This window comes from Oenanthe melanoleuca, chromosome 8 (genome assembly GCF_029582105.1).
Source record: "Oenanthe melanoleuca isolate GR-GAL-2019-014 chromosome 8, OMel1.0, whole genome shotgun sequence".
Taxonomy (NCBI): domain Eukaryota; kingdom Metazoa; phylum Chordata; class Aves; order Passeriformes; family Muscicapidae; genus Oenanthe; species Oenanthe melanoleuca.
In genome coordinates this window covers 15490739-15512939 of record NC_079342.1, presented here as the reverse complement: position 1 = coordinate 15512939, position 22201 = coordinate 15490739, and the positions used below count along the sequence as shown (strand labels likewise).

Genomic DNA, 22201 nt, shown 5'->3' with positions numbered 1-22201 from the left:
AAGCAAAGCTTTGGTGAATGTCACTTCATTTAAAAGAAACATAGACTATATCAATCACCACCACTTATCCAAGCTTTAATTCAAAGACAAGATTCCTGAATGTATTTGGGTTCATTTACATAATACACAGAATAAATGCTATGTCTTACCTTAGGCTTATTATGTTAGTCTCATCTTTACATGGAGGCATTTCAATTTTGATACTTTTTTCCCTCATCTGGATAGTGGCAACAACATTCACAGGTATACGAGCATTCATTTTGGTGCGTGCTTCCAGCCCTGCCTGGACTGTGTGAGTGTTGATTCCCATTACAAAGGTCATCTCCTTGGCCATGCTGAAAAGGTAGAATGAGGGAAGGTGTAATTATGTTCATGCAGCAAACAGCTGTTGAATATTTATGGCCTCTGTCACTTGAAAATATTATTCTTTTATTTTATACATAATACTTACCTTAGACTTGTTTTGGATCTCAGCTTAATGTTGGCATTTAGTAACTCAGTCAATCTGAAATCAGACTTTGGAGAAGGCGTAATCTGTGCTTGAACTATTACAAAGAAAGCAAAGGAAGGGTTAAAAAAGCCCTTTGGTCCTAGCAAGAATGTTTGTATTGCTAAAGCAATGAGATTTGTTACCATTTCCTGCCACTTTTGTGACAGAGGAGTAATAGAAGCTGGTCTCTGTTGGGAAGCCAGTGCAGGTGGGCACAATGCGGCGGATCTCAGAGGACAGGAGAGCTTTGGTCCACTGCTTCCCTACCCCACTTTGAAGGCTACTGATTATTCTCCTTAGTGAAGGGATTTTTTCATCAGATCCATGCCATGCCTGCAATTACAGAGTTCAACATGTCTAAATAAGCAGAACTTGAATATCATGATCCGTGTCATTAACTATGCCTCAGGGGAAATTCTGCCAGCAATGATTATAAATAATCCTGATCAAAGCTTGACCTTATTTGCCTTGATTAATACTGGAGACAAAAGAGCCAACCATGAATTTATAAAAGGGAGAGAATAAGCAAAAATAACAGTGTTTTACAGCTTTTGATGCCTGGGTAATGGTGCTTTAAAAATGATACCTGCAGTGCATTTTGGATGGCGTTTTTATCAAGTCCACCAAAAAACAGCTCTTGGCCAAACATCTTCAAGTAGCCTGACACAAAAGGTTTGTCACTGGAGAATGCCTTCCAGTCAGAGAGCTGTGTGAGAAGATGAAAAAAGCCTGATTCTTCATAACATTTGAGAAACAATATTAGAGATTTTCTTCTCCCCCAGAATTTACCGTTTTCAGGATTTTCTTGAAGTCATAGTCAGTCTCCCAGTCCCTGTCAGGAGAGGAACCTTTAGCAAATATCTCCTGCAGTCCTTCAGCTGTTATTCCTACCTGTGGGAAGAAGTAAAGTGCAGATGCCAGTGGATGACAGTTGTAAGAAGGGATGAGAGGGCAAACTGTGGGTAGATTCAATTACCTCCAAGGGGTCAGCCACTCTTCCAAGGAAATGTGTCCGTAGCTGGGACATTGCCATAGCTGGAATTAAGCTACCAGCATTATTCAATACCAAATATTTAGCTGCCAGCCCACTCATAAGGAACTCTGCAGAGAAACAGGCAGTGAGACACAGCACAGTTAGTTTTTAGGTCAGAGTGTGCAGATTGTGTCTATTTACTAATTTAATAATCAGCATCATATGAGCAAGGCCAGAAAACTCAGCTGTAAAACTGGTGTTCTAAAACAGTTATAAACAAAATATTGTGGATTCAGAATATTTTTAAACTAATAATGGGCAAAGCTACAAGCTCACTGATCCTTGCATGGTGGTTACGCCATTTTTTCAGTTGCTTCTGCTATATCATATCATAGTATGGTTTGGGTTGAAAGGATCCTCAAGGATCATCCAGTTCCAACCTGCTGCCATGGGCATGGCACCCTCCAGTAGACCAGTTTGCTCAAATCCTCATCCAGCCTGGCCTTGAATACTTCCAGAACTGGGGCATCCAGAACTTTTCTGGGCAAGCTGTGCCAGTGTCTTATCACCCTCGCAGTAAAGAATTTCCTGTTAATATCTAATATAAACCAACTCCCTTTCAGTTTGAATACATTCCCTCTCATCCTGTCACTCCATGACTTTGTGTAAAGCCCCTCTCCAGGTCTCTTGCTGGAAGGTGCTGGAAGGCCACAATTAGGCCATCCCAGAGCTGCCTCTTCTCCAGACTGACCAGCCCCAATCCTCGTAGCCTTTCCTCACAGGAAAGGTGTTCAACCCATCTGATCATCTTGCAGGTCCTCCTTGAGACTTGCTCCAGCAGGTCCATGTCTGTCCTGTGCTGAGGGCCCCAGAGCTGGATGCAGCTGGATGCAGGTGGGGTCTCACAAGAGCAGAGGACAGGTGCAGAATTCCATCCTTGTCCTGCTGGTCAGGCTTCTTTTGCAGCAGCCCAGGACACGACTGGCACATGGCTGGCTCATGACCAGGCTCTCTTTCTCCAGCACCCTGAGTCCTTCTTGGCAAGGCTTATTTTGATCTGTTCATTCCCCAGCCTGGATTGAGATGGAGGGCTGCCCTGACCCACAGGCAGCATCTTTCACTGGTCTTGTTAAACCTCCTGAGACTCCTATGGGCCCACCTCTTGAGCTTCTCCAAGGTTGGAAAATATGCCTGTCCATATCTTTTACATCCAGTAACACTTTATAAAATCAGCTTGTGAAATGCTTTTGTGAGACATCATTTAGGGCACCTTCACAAAGGAGATGAGAAATGAAAACAGAGTTGCCATCCTTTGCTAGTAGTTCAGGGAAAGTGATACAGATGTCCTATGAGGATAGATGGTGAGCTATAGATTTGTCTCTCAAATGAGTCAAAGACTATTTAATGCATGTAGTTCCAAATGCTATAACACTTACATGAAATGCACCCATTATTAAATTATTGTTGACTATTGAGTGAACTTTGAGCAAATATTTTGTTTCTATTTATTTCTCTACTTAGATTTATCATCTGTAATGTTCTTAGGTAGAGACAATCAGTGTAGAGCACAGTCAGGAATTCTTCTCAGTCTTGACACAGTTATATCCTGTCCTGTTTTACAAGTTAAAGTAATCCCACTGCTTTTCTAAGTTTCCTTAGGTTTCAAGAGGAACAAGGCTGATGGGATATGTAGGCATCCCTGTTGTGCTTCCTTCTAGCCCTTCCTCTCCTGCTCCTACACCATTTGGAGGATAAGGAAATATGTATGAACAGCAATTTTGCCACATTGCCTTCACTGTTTTGCTGTATGAATCTACTGTGCTATCCAAAGTGCTGGGCACTATCTACCTACAACATATGAGGTTCAGAAACAACTCCTGCAATCAAGACACAGGTATTTACACCACCCCAATTTTGTCAAAGGCATAAGTGGAGAACATTCAGTAGATAGTAATGGTGATCCTATTAAAAAAAAATACCAAAACCAACAAAGTGGTGCCACACTGGGACATTACTAAAGAGTTGACAGAAAACTTGGAAATGCAAAGACTAGTTTTTCTCTGCATGAGGTTAGCCAAAGCAATGCCAGGCATTCCATAGGCAGGACACTAAAACTGAGGCACAGTACTTTAAGTGAATTTGTTAAAACTGTCTTTTATGTTCTTACCACAAAACCCATTAGTTAAAAAGTCCATGGTACTTCCCGATATTTAATAAGAAGTATTGCTAATAAATGAATAAATGATTATATGCAATTCATTGACCTGAAGAGAGCAGGAATATTTTCCATACCTCAGGTGTTACATAGGGCTAATGCTCCAAGAATATATTTGCCATTTCACTGTGAGAGTTTGATGACACCTGCATGTACCTAATTAGATGTCTTACCCCAAAGATGAAGGAAAGAAAACTTAGAGAGCAAAGAAAACAGTCTTTGGTACATATAAACACTAGTACACATTTAATTATATGAACCTGTGCATACTGAGAGTCAGATTCTCACGGGCCTGACACTGAGCAGAACCTGAGTCACCTCTTTGATTTCACTAGCAATGAGTAGAACATGAAGCACTTTTTGTGGTGGCCATGTGTGACAAATTCCAGATTAGAGATAGATTCAGCTGACATTATTGCCTGTCATTAAAAATTCAGCATAGAGCACCACAAAGATCTGTGATGCTGAGGGCAGATTTTTGTTTTTATCAAGGAAATAGGTGTTGCATTACAGCCGTCACTATGGAAACTCCTCCAGAATGGACTCACAGAAACACATTTTACCTGTGGCTAGTGCAGAAAGTCAAATTAGAAAGCTGGAGGATGGATCCTCTTCCTATACTAGTGTAGCTGGAGATTGACTTAATTTAGCTGAGTTTTACAAGTCTAAGATTAGGGTGTGTGAGAAAAAGAATTTTTTTTTATTCTTCAGGATGAGGACCTACCTATCCATGGTAGCCAAATTACTGACAATGGTCTTCATCAGGAAGTATCAATTCCCTGATATTCTGCATTTCCAAGCTACAGCCAAAGTAAAGTATTCCATTTCACATAGCCCCCTGGCAGCACCTGTCATACATATTGCACCGTTCTTTCTCACCGTGTGAAAATTTGGGCTGAATTTTGAAACCAAAAATTAGAAGACAAAATGAGTGCCTAAACCAAGAAACACATATCTTCATGTTAACAGAAAATGTATCTATCCCTGAATGTCATTTAAGTAGTACAAAAGTTCACATGATATATATTAGTGGCTGTGTTTCTATGGGCACTTGCTGTCTCCATCGAGGCAGCAAGCACATGTATAATATATTACTGTGATTCTTGCAGTATGTATTAGATTTATTTCTATTATAGAGCACATTAAATGGTCATGAAAAGTCCATGAAGCTGGAGCAATAATAATATTTACAAACCACACCCCCTGTCTCCAAAAAGGAGGCAGAAGTACTTGTACACTCAGCACTGTGGATTTCAGATGTTTCAGAGTCTCTTAATATTGATTACTTTGAAAAGAATCTTAACACTTAACAGTGAATAACAGAAGTGCTAAAAACATATAACTGCTGATAAACAGCATGTGTAAAGAGCCTGTGTTTTGAGTTATAGTCTCCCTAGTCTGCCAGCTACATATGCCAAATCACTGAGGCTGTTGTGGCCATTTACATAGGAGAGTTGCTTAAAAAAATCTACTGAGAAAAATAAAATACATGGAAAATAGCAAAGGCTACCATGTGGCTGAACAAGAACCTGTCTTCTAATCTGGTCTTTCCATGCTTTAACTACATTTTTATGTGCAACTCTGATGTAACTGGCCAGTCTCCAAATACCCTACACGGATCTGCTCATTCTAGTAAAGAATCTTGGTAGGAAGAAGCAAGAAAAATCTTTAGTCAATAAACCTGATGTAGCTGCTCACGGGTGCAAGGAATTGTCACATCTGAATGTTTGCAGAGTTTTCTGTTTCACTGGGCACAACTGTTGGGGTGAAGAGTATTTAGCATCACATTTGAATGCAGCCAGAGTTGTAGATGTTCAACATGGGTAGAAATTAATCCACTTCAGCAGTAATTTCGGTCCCTTCTGTTTGTTTGGTGCTGAACAATGGTATGAAATTGTTAAGCACCACTGAGAATACAGCATTTGATACAGGAGCATGTGCCTCCCTGACTAATGAAAACAGAGGGTTAGAGCCCCACAAGCCCTCTGGTAATTTCATGCTGGCAGTGTACAATGCAAAACACACAGGGACCTAAACACTCTTCAAATGGAGAGCCTGAGATTCTAATATTTTTTTCACTGAAGATAGGAAAATACAGAAGAACAACAGGCAGCCCAACAGCTGGCTAGGAGAATTGGGCTCTCATACTATACAATTTTTTTCCCCCACATATTTACAGCATATATTTCTCTACAAAATCTTCTGGATCTTACCTTTAAAGATACTGAAGCGGAAAACCTTGCTGAACTGATATCCAGATTTGTCAAATTTGGGACTTAGTGCTCTGATAGCCATTCTGCAGGCAGACGCCCTGAAAAAGTTCGGCGAGCTCATTAACATTTCAATTAGCTTGCAACAAGTGCTTCTTCTAGGAAAGGAATTTCCCTTACATCACTTGAAGGTCTGGGGCTGTGCTTCTCCCCAGGGCCCTCAGGTGAGAGTAGATGAAACTTGCCACCTGCATGCTGGATTCCTTCAGCACAGCATCAGCCAGTGTCATCACCACTGGAAGACCAGGCTTGGTTTCAAGCAAAACCACTGCAGCTAACATTCGGATTCGAGGATGAATTTTTTGATTCAGGAAAATCTCAAGGGTAATAGCCTGGACCTGAAAATAATAGATACATCCAGTTTGACTGTGTTTTTGAACATTTTGATAACAACCACCCAACACCAGTGAATGGTCTGTTTCGTCACTAGCGCAGTAAAACTTTGAATTATTTAATTATTATGGCAACATTGTTTCTGGTTTCATAGTCTGAAGGCTGGAAGGGGCTTTATGGTTATGTAGTCTGTCTTCCTACATGATCAAAGTTAAGGAACTTCACTGGATAACATCAAATCTTTGAACTCTTTTTGAGCTATCACAGTCTAGGTAAAAGAGATTTCAGGAATCCATTACATACCTGAGAATGATTTCAGTGATCACTTATTCCTATGCATAAAGGTACAACTTATTTCTAATATTTCTTATTTCTAATAGTATTTCTAATATGAACCCCAGTTCTCCTGGGGTACTTTCTGCTAAATAATAGAATAAAAACTAAACAAATAAAACCCCAAATTTTTACCAGAAATCTCTATGCCATATAGGCAGCTTAACCCAAAATTTAATGCAATAAATGTAATTTCCTTAGTAGTACTTGTGGTGGATATGTTTACCCTCAGCAATATTCACTTCCAAGATCAATTTTGTACTAGAACCTTTGCAGTTTCCAGGGAGGCACAGCAACCTTTGGCTTTAACTTTAAAATGGGTGTGGATGATGTGCCATTGTCCTGGCAAACTCTGCACAGCCCTGTCCTGCCTGGGAGAGTGCACATCCATGAGCTGTAATAAAGAATGACCCAGGAAACTACAGCAAACTTTGGGAAAACCCTGAGTGATATTATTAATTTGAATATGTTGATTATCAAATACCAGTGTAGAAGACGTGACAAAGATGCAGTAAGCCTAAATCAGGCTTTTCAAATTAAGCAATAAGAAAGGTCATGAATTATAAGTATATTTAATCCAAATATGGGTGTGCACCTAGCTGCAAACCAGGCATTAAACTGTTTTTTTTGACAATGTAAAAAGTGGTCACAATCATTAACTTGTTCCAGATCAATCTTCTCCGAAGAAAATGCATAGAAAACAAAACTGAGTGGCCTGGGGCACCTGTGGAAAGCCAGGCCCAAGAGCAATCAGAGATGCAGCATGTTCTCAAACACCAAATTGGCTTTTTTCCTTCCCCAGCAAATACTTTAACTTCTACCCTTGCAATTCTCTCTCTTCCTTTCCCTGTATTTCCCTATCCAGCTCCTGCACACCACTAAATTGTTTCTTTATTCTTCTGGTTAAAAGCATACCCTGGCACACTATTGTCTGTGGATCAATATGTGCACTCAAACTGGGAGGCACATGCAAAAAATGAGTATAATGGAAACAATGATTAGTAGGTTAATAGTTAATGAAAGCTTTTATTTTACTTTTTATGCTAAGAATTTACTTATATAAAACAAAAAAATTTCAACTCCAGGAAAAAATCTTGTGAACCTTGAAAAGGTTTCCTTTTAAAAGCAGCTTTCTTCAAAGTGAAAATGATTGTAAAGTGATGCCTGTGGTAGATGAGAGTAGGCTGGTGTAGGCTTTGTTGTATGTGAGTTCTAACAATTATCTCAGGGACAAAAGTCACATTTAGTAAATGTTCTGTTTATGACTTAAGCCTGCACAATGTCTGTAAATTTGTAATTAGGATGCAAACCCCTGGTATCTATTTACAATAAAATCTAGTCTTGAATTACAATTAGATGTGACACTTGGTATTAAATGTCAATTCTCTGAAAACCTTGTTTTGTGGTTCCCTCACATATAGAAGGTGAAGTAGCACTAAGCACATTTGGGTCAATAATTTAGTTTTATGTCGAATGTCCTTGGAAAAGAAATGTTTGCAATGGAAATACTGATTTGTCTTCAACAATAATGGATGTACCCATTTAATGGGATTTTTTTGTTGCAGTCTGAAATACTCGAGGTTAATGTCAAAAGAAATAAGACATGCCTACCAAGGAGTGGTTAAGTAATTTTTTTTTTAAATAATGTTATCTTTGGAAAAAAAAAAAATCTGTTTTTCCCTCATTGCCCATTATCTATTAGCAGCCTTGTAAGTGGAAGTCACAAGGGCAAAGGAGGCAGCTTTGTTTTCTTACCATTTTGGGGTCTTTTAGGCCTATGTTTTTCAGGGCCATCACAGCAGTTGCTTGGACCCTGAGTGGCAAATCTGAAGCACCAGCTGCATATCCTGGCAAAAACTTCTTGATGTGCTTGATGCTGGCTGGATGTCCTACATTCCCAAGGGCTTTCAAAGCCAGGGAAATTTCTTCTGTGCTAGACTTGCTCAATGCTTCTCCTGCAAAGCCATGAAGAAGCTGAAAAATGAAAACAAATATGTTGAGTTCCATTCCAGGTCTTATCTAAATTCCATCCACCAGCCTGTTCTGGGGTTTGACTTTCATAATTTCCATTTGTTCAGTTAATTTATTTTAAATATTTTCAAATTCTTTTTTTCCCTCATGAATAGAACATTTTATTCATAGAACAACTATAGCCAAGAAAGCTGCAATGAACAGCTTCTTCATCACTATACCTTAAAGTTATCAAAAAAGATTTTTAAAGGAAAAAATAACAGCTAGGACCTAGTGCTCACTGCCTTTCAGGGTAAGTTTGGAACCCTGAAATAATGCTGCTTGAACAACTCTCATGGCTGAAAACAGGTGCAAAAAATACAGGTACAGTTAAACCTTCAGACCCTTAAAAAAGATTCCTGAAGATATGGCTGGTGGTGGTGCCCTTAAGCAGCTATGACAGCCTCTGTTCAGAGTGGATTAATAGATGGAAAATGAGATCACTGCCAAAAAATCAGCTCGTTTTACAGCCTTCATTGTAAGCAACTGGATCACACTCCCATTAGTGTGGCAAGACTACAGGTAGCTGTCTGAAGGCTGAATAAGAGCAAAGAGCTAAATCCTAATAGATACCAGTTTTAAATGGTAACAAATGGCTCTAAAAAGGAAACGGAGATGTTAGAGAATAATTTCAATACAGATTCTGTACTTTAAAATACCACATTTGAGATGCCTTGGTGCAGAAATAGTCTGCTTGATTTTGATAAAAAAATGAAGGGACATCTGAAACGCATTGAATAAGCCTAAACAATCATTTGCTTTGGGAAAGAATTTTCATTCTCTGGCACAGGGCTTCTCAGATTTAATTAGCTGAAGAGCATTGGTGGCAATTGTAACACAGGAGACGTTTGTAGGAATGTTTGCCATCCTGTGTACTACAGGGAAAACATCATGTCAGGCACACAGTGTGTTTGGAACACCCTGCTCTCGCTGGGGATGGTGGATTGACGGCTGCCAAAGACTAAGCACACATTTCTCTTCCCCCCCAGTTACTGGCTGAGCAGTTGGCCCCTATAAAACATGACATGCATTTTGAGGACTGGGAAATGCTATTTAATGACTACTCAAATTGTTTTGAGGCCTGCTGGTTAAAGGCAGAGGAGAACAGGGAGGGTGTCACTGCTGTTATAACAACCTTATAGCCTGTGTTGGTGGCTGGGCTCTGCTTCTGGCTGGGTTATATTAATTCTGACAAAAACCTGGGCTTTTGTGTCACTTAGTTAAAATATAAATATGCATAATACCTGTATTTAAAGTATTTTTGAGCAATGTCACGGGACTTCATTAATAATTGGCAATAAAGCACTCAGAGATACTCAGATAGAAAGTGTTATGAACTGTTTGCTTCTTCCTCTCACTCTCTTTGGTGTGCTAATCTAAAGATAAAAATGCTGTATTTAACCAACTGGGGTTCCTTTCCCCAAAGGAAACACTGTAGTGAAGCGAAATACAGCTTTCTGAATAATGAAAAAAGAACTCAAGGCCTAATTTTTCTTTTAGATGGTGAATAGCAAAGTGGTTACCTGGAGACACTCGGAGCAGGAGTCGGAGGAGGAGCACTGCTTGTGGCACAGGGACGCGTAGCTGAGGTGGCAAACCTTCCCCAGCACAGAGCTGGAGCGAGGGCAGTGCTTCTTCACAATGAGCTGGGGACAGGGAAGTGCTCATTACTACCATTAATGAAGAGAAACTCTATGGAAAAATATGTTTCTGCCCAATGAAAGACAAAACCATGCTCTTGATATTTATTTTGTTGATGGATTTTCAGTTAATCTGTGGATAGTACTTTATTTGACAGTGTAATTATAAAGTAATTCCAAGTAACATCTGGAAGGCAGATCTGTTTCTTTTACTGTGTTTCAGATTTAAATTTGGCATAGCCTATAATCCAAAGGGAAGAGATCACCCAGTTATGGAATGGGAAAAATGCACATTACTAAAGAAACAATCATCATATTTTATGACTGCCTCAGCTATAGGTAAAATGAATTTGAGATTTGCTCACTACTTGGGCAGACTGGAATATTTTTTATAAATGTAGGAGCTGACAGGAGGCACCAACCCACTGGTTTCTTGTGTAGGAAGCAGAGCACCAGCACACAGTAACAGCTGGGCTTTCATGGCTGTAACTGAGGCTAAAATTCTAGTCTGTAGTTCATTGTCTCTACCTAGGGTAGGCAGAGAGAAGTTCTTGCATCTGAGACTGGGATTAAACCCTGCATATACAGGAAAAATTGCAAAAATAGACTTTCTCCTACATGGCCTTTGCATTGATATAATTCCCTCGGTTTTGACAGATCTTCTCAATTCATACTCATCCTTCTAGGTCAATTAGGACAAATATGTGGATATAACAAATATGTGTTTCTTGCTTCCTTGTCTTTGTAGACAGTCAGAGATCTAATCTGATATAACTATAAAGTACATTTGGAAAAAGAGAGACTAGAAGCCACTGCTTGCAGCCATAGCCTCTGTTCCTGAGGGGTATTTTAATCTTTATTTCCTGCTTCATTCTGGACTAATTTTTGCCCTTTTGATTTGCATTCTCCTCTCCTTAAGACACTCAGGAAACAAAGCCCTTTCAACCTCATTAGAGGATATAAAACCTTTATCTTTCCAAAGCTTTTTCTACCTTGTCAAAGGAATAAATACAACAGATGCTAGAATCAGCAAAGAGTGATTTGAGAGCGTTCAGAGTGTCCTACCGTTGCTTCCTCCATCACATCCCGAGTTGGGGTGCTGGAGAGCAGAGCCACCAGCACTGTTTGTGTCACTTCCCAGCTGCTGAGCTCCTGCCTTTCCATCTTGTGCCGCAGGAACCTGAGCGCACGGTGACTGGCCACCGCAGGAATTATATCCAAAATGTGGCGCCTGCAACGGGAAAGGCAAGCAGCATTTTCCAAGTCTGCCAGTGGGCACAGGCATTGCAGAGGGTCTCCAGCAGAAGCAGCAGCACCTTTGCTCCCTGTACCTGTAGGCTGGCCGGTTGGAGAATCGCTTCCACACCGACTCGTAGTTCTCCTCGCTGGCCGCGCGGAAGAGCTGCAGGAGCTTGAGAGCTTCTGCTGGTGCATCACTGGGCAGCTGCTCAGAGGTGGCCTCTACTAATTCTTGCAGGCATTCCTCTATCTGCAGAAAGATGAAAATGCAGGAAAATGCATTGTTTCCCACATGCAGGGATTTAAATCTCCAACAAAGAGTCTGCCCAGTGGCTGGGCTTTACCTGGCTTTCCACATCTTCTATTTTGAATAAGTGGACAGGAAGCTGAAGCAATTCACTGCCAAACTGATACTGAAGAGACCCACGATTCTGGTACTCTTTTGGTGGAACCTCTGCCTTTTGCTTCTGCACATCAGTCAAAGTAAGTTTCTGCCTGGAATGGAGAACCCAGGAAAAAAACATCACAAGATACAGGGTACAAATTAAAAAACCTCAGTAATTCTGCTTCCCTATAGTGCAGTGCAACTTCAAAAGGTTTTGTTATTGAGGGCAAAGTTATTTCCAGACAGATGCATTTGGACATGCTGCTCAGAACCATACTATGAGAAGGTGTGCTCTTGAACAGCAGGGCTCAGATCAGAGCCAGGCTTTGCCTTCCTTCGGGAATAACTTGGCTTGAGAACTTACAGAAGAGGGAGGTGAGAAGCTGTGGCCTGAAGAGTATCAGAGAAGTACATGTTGTGTCTTAAGGAGTAAACTATGGACTGCAGAAGAACACAGATGGGAAACTCACTCAGAAATTATAATTTAATTTAAACATTTTAAGAAGTTCATAAAAGCTGTTATGTGTCTGTGTCTCTCCTGGAAGCTTCAAATGGAATTGAAAGTTTTTAGATACAATAAGAAATGCTACAATCTTCTTACTTGAACTATTACAATTCCCTCCCCATTTTGTTTGGTAAGCTGAATATCCTGGGGACTACATGAGAAGGTTCTCATGAAGCTTTAAATTGGATTTATCAAACAAAAAGGGCCACATAAACTCAGGACTAGTCCTTGGAAAAGTGCTCAACCTTTTGAAAAGTTTTTAAGAAGCAACAAACCTTCATCATTTGTTATTAAGAATAATTCCAATGAGAGACTTCTGTAAATATTTGCTATCTTTTTACATTTTCAGCTAAAGAGATGCAGCCTATCCTACCAGTTATGTTTAAAATGGGTCATTTAGGACACTATAATAAAGTTAGGCATTTGTACTGAACAACTGAAAACATTCCAAAAGCAATATTGCTGTACTATAGAGTCTCTCAAAATATCTGTAGAAAATTGGTGTGTTTATTTTGGAATCTCTATGATCTTCTGTATCATTTCTATTCACTCCTTCCATATGGATTGCAGAGAGCTGCTGTAGAAAAATAGCACATAACTGCTTTACAGACAAGCCACTGGAATTTGAATAGATACTGCTACAGAATCAGTAGTGATTTTTTTTCTCTCTTGAAATTTTATACAATATTATTGAAGGCCATTTGGGTTAGTAAGTATAACACCAGGTACACTTGGGCAGATTTTAACTCCCCCTTTCAAAGTGTGATGAATCTATTATGCCTTCATTTTCATTGTTTTGGGAAGAGATATAACTGCCTAGAAGAGATGGGAAAATGCTGTATTCTGAAGAGAAGAGCAAATGAATGCTAAAGATGGGATTACAATGGTGAAGCAATAGTAAAACCTCTCTTGGCCTTGAAAGGTGCTGCAAGAGTCTTATACTGAGCAGGTCTGAAAACTCAGCTCCAAGTGCTTTAAGGCCTTGATAGATGATTATTTTTAACAGGGAATGCATTGTGGAAATAACTTTTGAGACTTGAGTGAGATAGTCACATCTTCCCAACTATCTTATATTAGTCCCTTTCAGCTGGGTAATGATAAAAATGCAGAGAAAATGGGAAAAGTAAAGGTGCTACCCTTCTGAGAGCTGAGAAAGACCTTACTGAAGACAATCTCTACAGGCTGCAGGAGAAGAGTGTAAGGCATCATAAATCCATTGTCTCCAGACTAATGCTGACTCACAAAAACCTATAATTTCATAAAAGCATTGCAGTTGTGTCTATCTACACCTTGATTGCAAAAGATAATAAAGCCACTTTCATTTTTTATGTTTGTTTGTTTGTTTTGGCGTTTTGTTCAGTTTTGTTTGGTTAGCCAAATTGAACATGTTCATTACATAAATGAAGTTAATCAGTAACTTACTGACACAAACTTTTCATGTTGCTATTTCCAAAACTGTATATTATACCAATAGATCCTTGCAGAAGCTAATGGAGCAATGAAGGTTACAACAGATGTGGAGTGGGATTAAGAATACCTTCTGCACTGTGACATTTATGCAAAAAGCCTCTCCCTTCAGTGAGGAGAGTCCATAATTAAATAGGTAACTGAAATTTTTCTCAATAAATGAATTTGATAGATGAACAAATTTTCAAATACTGAAACTTGGAGTGCTTGAGCTAGGGGCACAATTTCATAGACAACCATATTCTTGTACTGCTCCAAATTTCTTTAAGAAATACGCAACATTTGCTGTGAAAAAGCAAATGCATTTAACATGCCTTGTGCCCAATTGTTTTGCAATAAAACTCAATTTCCTATCACGAAACAGGTTTGATGGGAGATTTGCAAGCTGCCGATGGTATTTAGGAATCCAAAGTCCAATCTAGGTTTCTTGTGAACTAGTCTCCATGGATCTCATACTGCATTATTATTTTCCAGGGAACTCTCTTTCCTGAGTAACTGTCTTTCAAACCATTTTACTTCAAATATATTAGTTCACAATTTCTCAGATGGAATTACATTTGTTTTGGCTTTTATGGCATAAATCAAATATCCCTGAGAAATAAAATAGTCAAGTCCTGCCAAGTTTAGCTAACAAAATTTGGATAGTGATGTGCATGTTTCAGATTTACAACTAACAGTGAAGGTTGTTTTTATGAGCTGTTTGGGATTTTATATAATTAAATTGTGGTAAACAATAGGCTGTGGAAGTAAAGGATTTATTTCACTTACAGATCTTCACTCAGATTTCTGAGTTGCTGAATTAAAGGAATGTGTATGGTACCTTGCTTCTATGATAGCATTTCCTCCTGTTATCTCGTTGAAGGGTGAAAACTGGTGGATTTCCTCGACATCAGCTTGTGTAATTACAGCTTCACTGCGTGTATATTTAATTTTGTAATTGTACGTAGCAGTTGCACGGGAATTCTTGTTCCTCTTTATAACACAAAAAAGCAATGAAACAAAGAAAATAAAAAGTCATTGAACTTTGAAATTCTGTGACTAGAGGCTATTACATCACCCACTTCAACCCATTTATTTTCCAGGGCTGTTTTGCTCATTGGCCATAAGAGCAATCTGTGAATTCTGTGTGCTCGCTTCCATGGGAGAGGTCAGGCACGCTGCCTCTCTCCATTACTTTTACTGCTAAGAAGTGTTAGCTGCCTTTTCCTTTTCCCAAATCTGAGTAATTGGTCATTCCCTCGAGAAGCAGAGAAATTTTCTGAGGAGAGCAGCTGCATAAACCACACAATTTTTTATTTCAAAGACAGGATTATAATAAAATGCAGCAGTACCTGTCTTGAATAGCAGAAAATGGACATAGTGACTATTTTTTTTTACTCAACAGAATAGGTGAATTAACTCATGCTGATAATTAATGGTTTCCAAGCCAGCTAGTTTGAGCTAGCTCAAGTGTGCTTGCAGCATATGACAGTGTGCAGCCCAGACCTCTGCTTCTCTGTGGGATCATTTTCAGACAGAAAGAAGATATTGACAACTGGATATAGCAGATCTGATTCTTCCCTCATTTTTAGTATTTCAAATGAAGAGATTGTGTGGATATCAAATGGTGTTCTGCATAAGAATGTAGAATACATAGACATAATACCACTCAGATTTACCTGCTGGCAGGTCTGGCATGGATGAGTGTATGCTGAACCTGTGACAATTTGAACTTTCTCTTCACAGCTGTTCAGATCCTTGGATTTGGTCACATAGACTACATTTGCTCTCTTGTTTTCCTGGATTGCATAAGTTGTGTTACAAATACCTCCAATCCCGGCCTGGAAAAAATGAGAGCAGGATCAGAGAAGTTCACTATTATGCAAAGCTTCAGTTCACCACATGAAATTCCCTGTTTAATTCTGCATTTTCAAAATTACTAATGGAAATGAATGCTTTATTTTTCCTTATATTCTTCAGAAGCAAAAGCATGATGACCATTACACTCATTACGTTTTTCTGGGTACAGGTCTTTAGTAAGCCAAATCAGAGCTACACAGAGAGAAGTAAACCTACCCAAAGTTTCACTTGGAACCTCAGGAAAGGGGAGTAATAATTTTCAGTTAGAGCTGTTGATTATGAAGTATGATTTGAGGAATATTAATAAATAAGTGTCAAAATAATTTGATCAGTCAGAAAGAAATCTTAACAGCAAAGTGTTTCAAGGCTGGAGATGACATTCTGCCCTCAAAACTTGCTTTTACAGACAGCTTACAAATGCCTATGGAACAGGCTTTGCAATATCAGGTGATTGTCACAATATAACCAGCTATAATTAAAAAGAATTTCAGGATAACAGAGTTTTGATTGAGGGTCTTCTTGAGTTCACAGTTTTAGCAGAGCTCTTCAATAATATTTTGAGCATATGCATTTATAAGAGCTCTTAAGTCTCCACAGTCAGTGAGATTTTTGTGGAAGAAAAATGCTTGATTGCATTTTAGGAGGAAGAGTTATTTTCCTGATTTTTTTTTTTATTTTTTTATTATTGTTATTTATAGCATAGCTAGTGCAGAGACCAGCTCTGGGCTATGTGAGAGCAGTGAAATGGCCACGTGCTGTTTAGGAAGCAAGATATACCCTCTTCAGCTTAACAGAATTCCCTGAGACACTGCCTTTGGTAAAGGCTAGAAATAGGAATTGCCAATCTTTCTGAAAGTCTTGTACTCTGCAAGTACAGGTGTGGGTCTCTGCACAGTGCACGGTATGGGAGAGACCTCCAGACTTTAAATGGGAACATCCAGCCCAGACTGCTCAGTGGGATGATGTGGATTCCTGCCTAGCTGAACTTCATGCCTGGTTGCAGTTTATGGCTAGCTCAGATACCCTGAACTCACAGGATGGGATGTTACACTTTCCCAGGTTAGTCCTTTAAACCTCCCTGCAGCTCAGATTTTGGGACTAATAACGTTTATCTTCCTTTGCAGAGTGACTCAAGATTGTCAAGCAAGAGTGCCAAAGCTCATTAATCAGTTGCTGTCTGAGAAAAGCAAAGAAAACGTGGAAATTTTTCTAGGAGGTGAAGTCACATCTACTGCCTAGCAGTGAGAGTAGAACATATTGCTAACTGAATTAGAAAGAATTAAGATGAAACTCGATATGAGGAAATAGTGTTGCACAATATCCAACAACACCACCCGGATTTTATGTGCAGCAACCAGCATTAAAAAAATTAAATCATCTAGTTCCTTTCCCAGAAACAACTCCACTTACATAAAAATAAATTTTAAAAAAATTAGGGTTACTCTGGTCTATAGCTTCAATAAAAATAAAATGAAAGCATAATAATTTCAAGGTTTTTGCTGATCTCTGAATTGTCTGTAGTCTAATCAATGTAAATATGGTTTCACAAAAACTAAACACATTGCAATTTCTGTGCTGAATAGTAATATCAGATGATTGACCTTGACTAATATATTAAAACTTGAAAAACAGTGGAAAATTCCAACAGAGCATCAATTGCAACTGTCAAAGCTGTTACAGTAATGTTATGACATATATACTATTTTCTTCCTAAAAGAGGAGCTAGAAGAGATTAAAGTATATATGATTGGTAGAAAAAGTCAAATTACTGTTATTTTGACTCTAATATTAAACTGCATTTTTAAGCTTGCTTTATATAGTGTTCACATTTTATGTAGGCTTCATCTTTCACAGTTTACTTTCTCTGGAATCACAAGCCAGATTTTCTAAGGGTTTAATTCTGCAAATGTGTTTTCTGAAATACCTTCATCAATCAGTTTAAAAATACACTCTTCTGTTGTCCTGTTTAAAAGCATATCTCCACCAAACGTTGTTCCATATGAAACAATCATATCACCAAGTTTAGGTCTTTTTTGTAAGTGAAGTTTATGTCAAGGATGAATTCAGAAAATGCAGAGGAAGACCCTGAAGTGAAAGTTTATTTATGAAGCCACCACAATGGGCAAACCCAAAACCCACCTCCTGTAAGCTGTATGAATTCTGCGCCTTCTTTATGCTCAGCTCCAGCACGTTCACAATCCCTCTGTAGATGTTCAGACCATCCTCTGAGACAGAATCAGGAGCCATGATGCTCCCAACGTGGCCATTGCTGTACTCGAACTGGATGGGGGTGCTGAGCTGCCCAGTCAGGACCTGGCTCAGTTTCAGTGAGCGGGAGAAGGAGCTGCTGGGCCAGGCACCGTTGAACTCTGCAGCTTCGACCGAGTGCACCTGCAACACAGGGCCAATTAAACTCCTCCTTGTGTTCTTTTTCTCCAGGTTTTTCAATACACATCAGCAACTAGTGTGGACACTGCTGAAGGCTCAGGGAAAATTCCAGCTCGGATCTTTGCCAGGCTGGAGACTTTCTCAGAGATAAACAAGAGAAGGCAAAATAAATTAATAAATTAACACCTAGTGTTGATCACAGAGCAGTGCATGTGCTACGTGATGTTTTGCTGAAGCATGTTCTCAAGAAGTTTTTCCTTCTTAGACCAATAAACTTTTCTATTCTGTATTGCACAAACTATCCTATATAAGTACAATAACCTTTCAATAAAGTGCTGCTTCTTTCTGCCTCAAAAGAAATCGTGTGTGTGTGTATTGCTATATTCGCCATCCTTAATCAAACAGGGACAATCTAGAGCTTGAATCACATCAAAAATACACTTGGAAATAACACAAAGCCTCTTCAAAGGGGAAACTTACAAGTTGTAATTTAGCATAACTAGTGTCAATACACATATTTCATTATATAAAAGGAAAGAGAGCACTGCAAATGGCTGATATTTCCACAGCCACTGCACTCTGCTCTGTTTCACAGACAATCCATATTGCCAAAGGTTGGCTTGTGCAAAGAAATGAGCCAGAGAAGAGCCACATGAAGCAGGTTGCTACCCAAAAGTAGTATGGAAGATCTGCAGGAAATTGCAGGAGAAAGTTAATGTTGCATAAAGCATCATTAACTCCTGTTGTGAACTCTGTCATTTCCCTCACTGGGGTCACAGAGCTCAGGCAGCAATCTGAAACTAATAAACACATGGACTCCAGGCCAGCCAGACATGCAGAATTAGCCTGAGCAGTGGACAGCAGATTACAGAAATTGTCCTTCCCTACGTGTTTTGCTGTGGAACCAAAGGCTGAGGCACTGGCTCCAACCCCACTCTGCACTTCAGGCTCCAGCCTCAACCTCCAAACACATAGAAAGTTGTGCTAAACTATGCATAACTTGAATAATTCCTACCCCGTGGGAATGGGCATGTTTAGCTTGGTTTCTCAGAGGACCCTTCCCTTCTATGTATTTTGACAATTTAAAGAGACTTTTCTCTGACACCTCAGGCTGGTGATGTGGTGCAAGACACGGATTAATTTCTCAAAAAGCCCCACAAACTAAATCCTCATACAGCAACTCGCAGGAGACTGCACTTTCATATTTATTTTTGTTATTGTTGGTGGAGATCACTGCCAACCCCAGTAACTGAAGCTTCCAGGGAAGGCTGTTAGGGATAAATCCCTCATGCTGCCTCTTGGACATGCTTCTGGCATATTGCATCCAGGCAGGTTTGGGACTGCTCTGCAGGGTCAGGGCGAGGTAGTTTTCCCCAGCCCTCGGGGCCCAGGCAGGACTTGGGCTGTCTGCTTGGTTTTGAACACAGCTGGCAATTCTTACTTGTAGGTTTGTGATGAAAAAATTGTCAGCTGGAAACTGCCCAGGGAACACAGCTTTTTGTTTGGGCTGAATGTGAACTAGTAGGCTGCAGATGAAAGTTTAATTCCCTGAACCATCTCTCCAAACTGTCTAATTTAAATATAACAGCAGCAAAATAAACTTTTTCCCAGAGAAGGAGGGAATAAATCTACTATTACCTTTAGCTTAGAACTTGCACAAAAAGTTTGGTTTTTTTTTTTACCTTTTCTCCTTTTCTTGCCTGAAATTATTTCTGAAATGGAAACTTTTCACAAATGCAGTAACACCAGTAAAATTACGTTAGAAGGTTTTAGAGAACAGGAGTCAAATTTTGGTGAAGATCCACCCTGTCACACCAAGAGCCATTTAGGCAGGAGTGAAAGTGGATCTGGGATAAGGACAAGACTCCTTCTGCCTCTTTTCTGACAGGGAAACATTCTACTCACCTCTGCAGATGCTTGACTCTCATTTCCTTGGCTTTTTTTTTTGTTTTGTTTTGAAATCCACTCCCTTAAAATGTCGTGGAAAAGCAATATTTCCCATCTAGATCTATTATAATTTGAACTTACAAAAATACCTAGTAACAGCAGGCTGATTCAGGCTGGAAGGCTACAACATTTACAGGCATTTATCAGACAGTCACCAGTCTTTCTAATCTAAAGTTTTCCATATGCCAAATTAAAGCCTTTAAAAATACCATTTTTCTTCCCCATATACATAAGACTTAGTGGAGTTTGTGTAAAGAAATTGAGGTGTGCATTTCTATACAGTCATTATAAGTAGGATAGGCTGCTGTTAAAGGCAAAATTGTATTTCACATAATCAAAACCCTCAGTAATTACTCAGCAAGCAGTAAAATTATACAATTGAGGATGACAAAGAATGCCACTCAGGACCCTTCAGAAAAAAGAAGGATGACATTAATTATGCTAAATATTGAATCACATGCAACTACTGTCGCATGTTTTATTGTCTTTTGTCTGCTGGTTATGAAATCAGTTGATTAAATAATGCTATGTTGTACAGTTTGAAACAATTGGATTGATCCAGTAATAAATTATTGTGCATTTCAAATTACATTCCATGGTCTCCCTGAGCCACAAAGCAGAAGAAATCCTTCAAGCCCAAGGTTGGCTTGAGCTGAGAATTACCTTGCAAAGTGCAAATAGAATTTAGGGCACTGGATAAAAAAATAACAGTGTTAGTTACATTATCCCTGAGTAAGCACAACACATGATGAAACCTGATTACTTCACAAAAGCTTAAAAAAGCAGCTAAGTATGATGAGAATTTTACCTTTCAAATTGAATACATTTTCTTACCCTAATAAGACAAAGTTTTGGCCCAATACCACTTATTTCCACTTTACTTTTTATTTTTATTCCAGCTCTTGCAAGTCCTTTCTCTGGAAGTCCACTGAGAAGCGTGGTTTCATAATCAAATGTATAAACTTTGTTTTCACTGAAATCAGGTTCTGCAAAGAAATGGTTCCCATAAAATATTACACAGAATGTACAGAACATATTAAAATATCTGCATTAGAATATATGGAACAACAAAAAAAAGATGAATTTGTTCATTTTTGCATTGCACCTGAACAGAATTAGCTGTTGTAAAGCTATATTAAACCTTGATACGCTTTTCAGATTCTATTTTTAATTTCACTCATTATAATTTTATTAGTTGATAGGAAAATTACTTACGGTAATTAAGATGCTGGCTCCCTGAAAGAGAAGAAAAAACAGAGGAATGAAACAACAAAGAAAAAAAACAACCCCAAAATGTTAATGTATTGTATGAAAGGCTATATCTCATCTTGCACATATAGCATAACACTTTCTAATTAACTTCACTTCTATTTCAGTGCCAGCCAAACCCTTTTTTTTAAACAACAAAAGAAGTAATAAAATATTTTTTCTATAACTTGTTAAAGTTCATGTCTGCAAGTGAACTATATTTAGATTCTGAAACCTTTTCCTAGATATGCAATTTTAAATTCACCAAAGCAGATAAGTTAGGTACTTACCCCCCAGGGTTAAAACCAGGGCTAATATCAAGCCCCTCATGATGGGGATAAAGTAAAGGTGAACATGATGAGTTTCTCTTTTATAAAGCCATGTGATATCACATGTTTCTTTTGGCACATTAGTTTGACAAATACGAGTATTCTAGAATGCATATTGATCAATCAAAAAATAAACATTTCTGAGGTCACAAATGCTGACAACTTCAAATCACATCCTGATTTCAGCTACCTTAATTTCCATGTGGTTCACCATGTTTGTGAGCCCTGTGAAGTTCAGCAGGACACCTTGGCAGGTATATGCTGGAAAAGAGATTTCATTTTCAAAATATCCTGTTTGCAATTAACCCCCCATTTCTCTACATTCTATTTATAGAGTAAAACCCCCCTAAAATTTAAATTATACAAATACAGTTCCTCCATCATAACTGAAATAATTTAGCCTTCTTTCAGTCGTGTCTTCAATCTCCTGATATTTTACTCTTCACAAGGGTCACTGCTTTGGAGACAAACCTTGAAACTTTACTTTAGAGGAGAATTTGTGTTTGATTTTAGAGGTTTAGGCTTGAAGCACCTTCCAGCTCATAGGCATGCAATGAGAAACTGCCTTTGTGTGGTATCTGCCACGTCTG

General features: G+C 39.0%; 1 protein-coding gene across 1 annotated transcript in view; it reads right to left on the bottom strand.

The window, feature by feature from the left end:
• The window catches only part of LOC130256323 (vitellogenin-1-like), a 43186-nt gene extending 21574 nt beyond the window's left edge, over positions 1 to 21612 (bottom strand). The window contains exons 1-19 of the mRNA XM_056497842.1: positions 21573 to 21612; positions 21250 to 21270; positions 20869 to 21020; positions 17839 to 18090; positions 15519 to 15680; positions 14681 to 14832; positions 11848 to 11998; positions 11596 to 11753; positions 11330 to 11495; positions 10148 to 10270; positions 8370 to 8588; positions 6069 to 6286; positions 5892 to 5989; positions 1467 to 1591; positions 1280 to 1381; positions 1077 to 1196; positions 634 to 823; positions 452 to 545; positions 150 to 335 (exon numbers count right to left, since the gene is read on the bottom strand). Coding sequence (XP_056353817.1) covers positions 150 to 335; positions 452 to 545; positions 634 to 823; positions 1077 to 1196; positions 1280 to 1381; positions 1467 to 1591; positions 5892 to 5989; positions 6069 to 6286; positions 8370 to 8588; positions 10148 to 10270; positions 11330 to 11495; positions 11596 to 11753; positions 11848 to 11998; positions 14681 to 14832; positions 15519 to 15680; positions 17839 to 18090; positions 20869 to 21020; positions 21250 to 21270; positions 21573 to 21612 — 2729 coding nt within the window. The remainder of the gene's footprint in view (positions 1 to 149; positions 336 to 451; positions 546 to 633; positions 824 to 1076; positions 1197 to 1279; positions 1382 to 1466; positions 1592 to 5891; positions 5990 to 6068; positions 6287 to 8369; positions 8589 to 10147; positions 10271 to 11329; positions 11496 to 11595; positions 11754 to 11847; positions 11999 to 14680; positions 14833 to 15518; positions 15681 to 17838; positions 18091 to 20868; positions 21021 to 21249; positions 21271 to 21572) is intronic.
• Between the last annotated feature and the right edge of the window lie 589 nt (positions 21613 to 22201).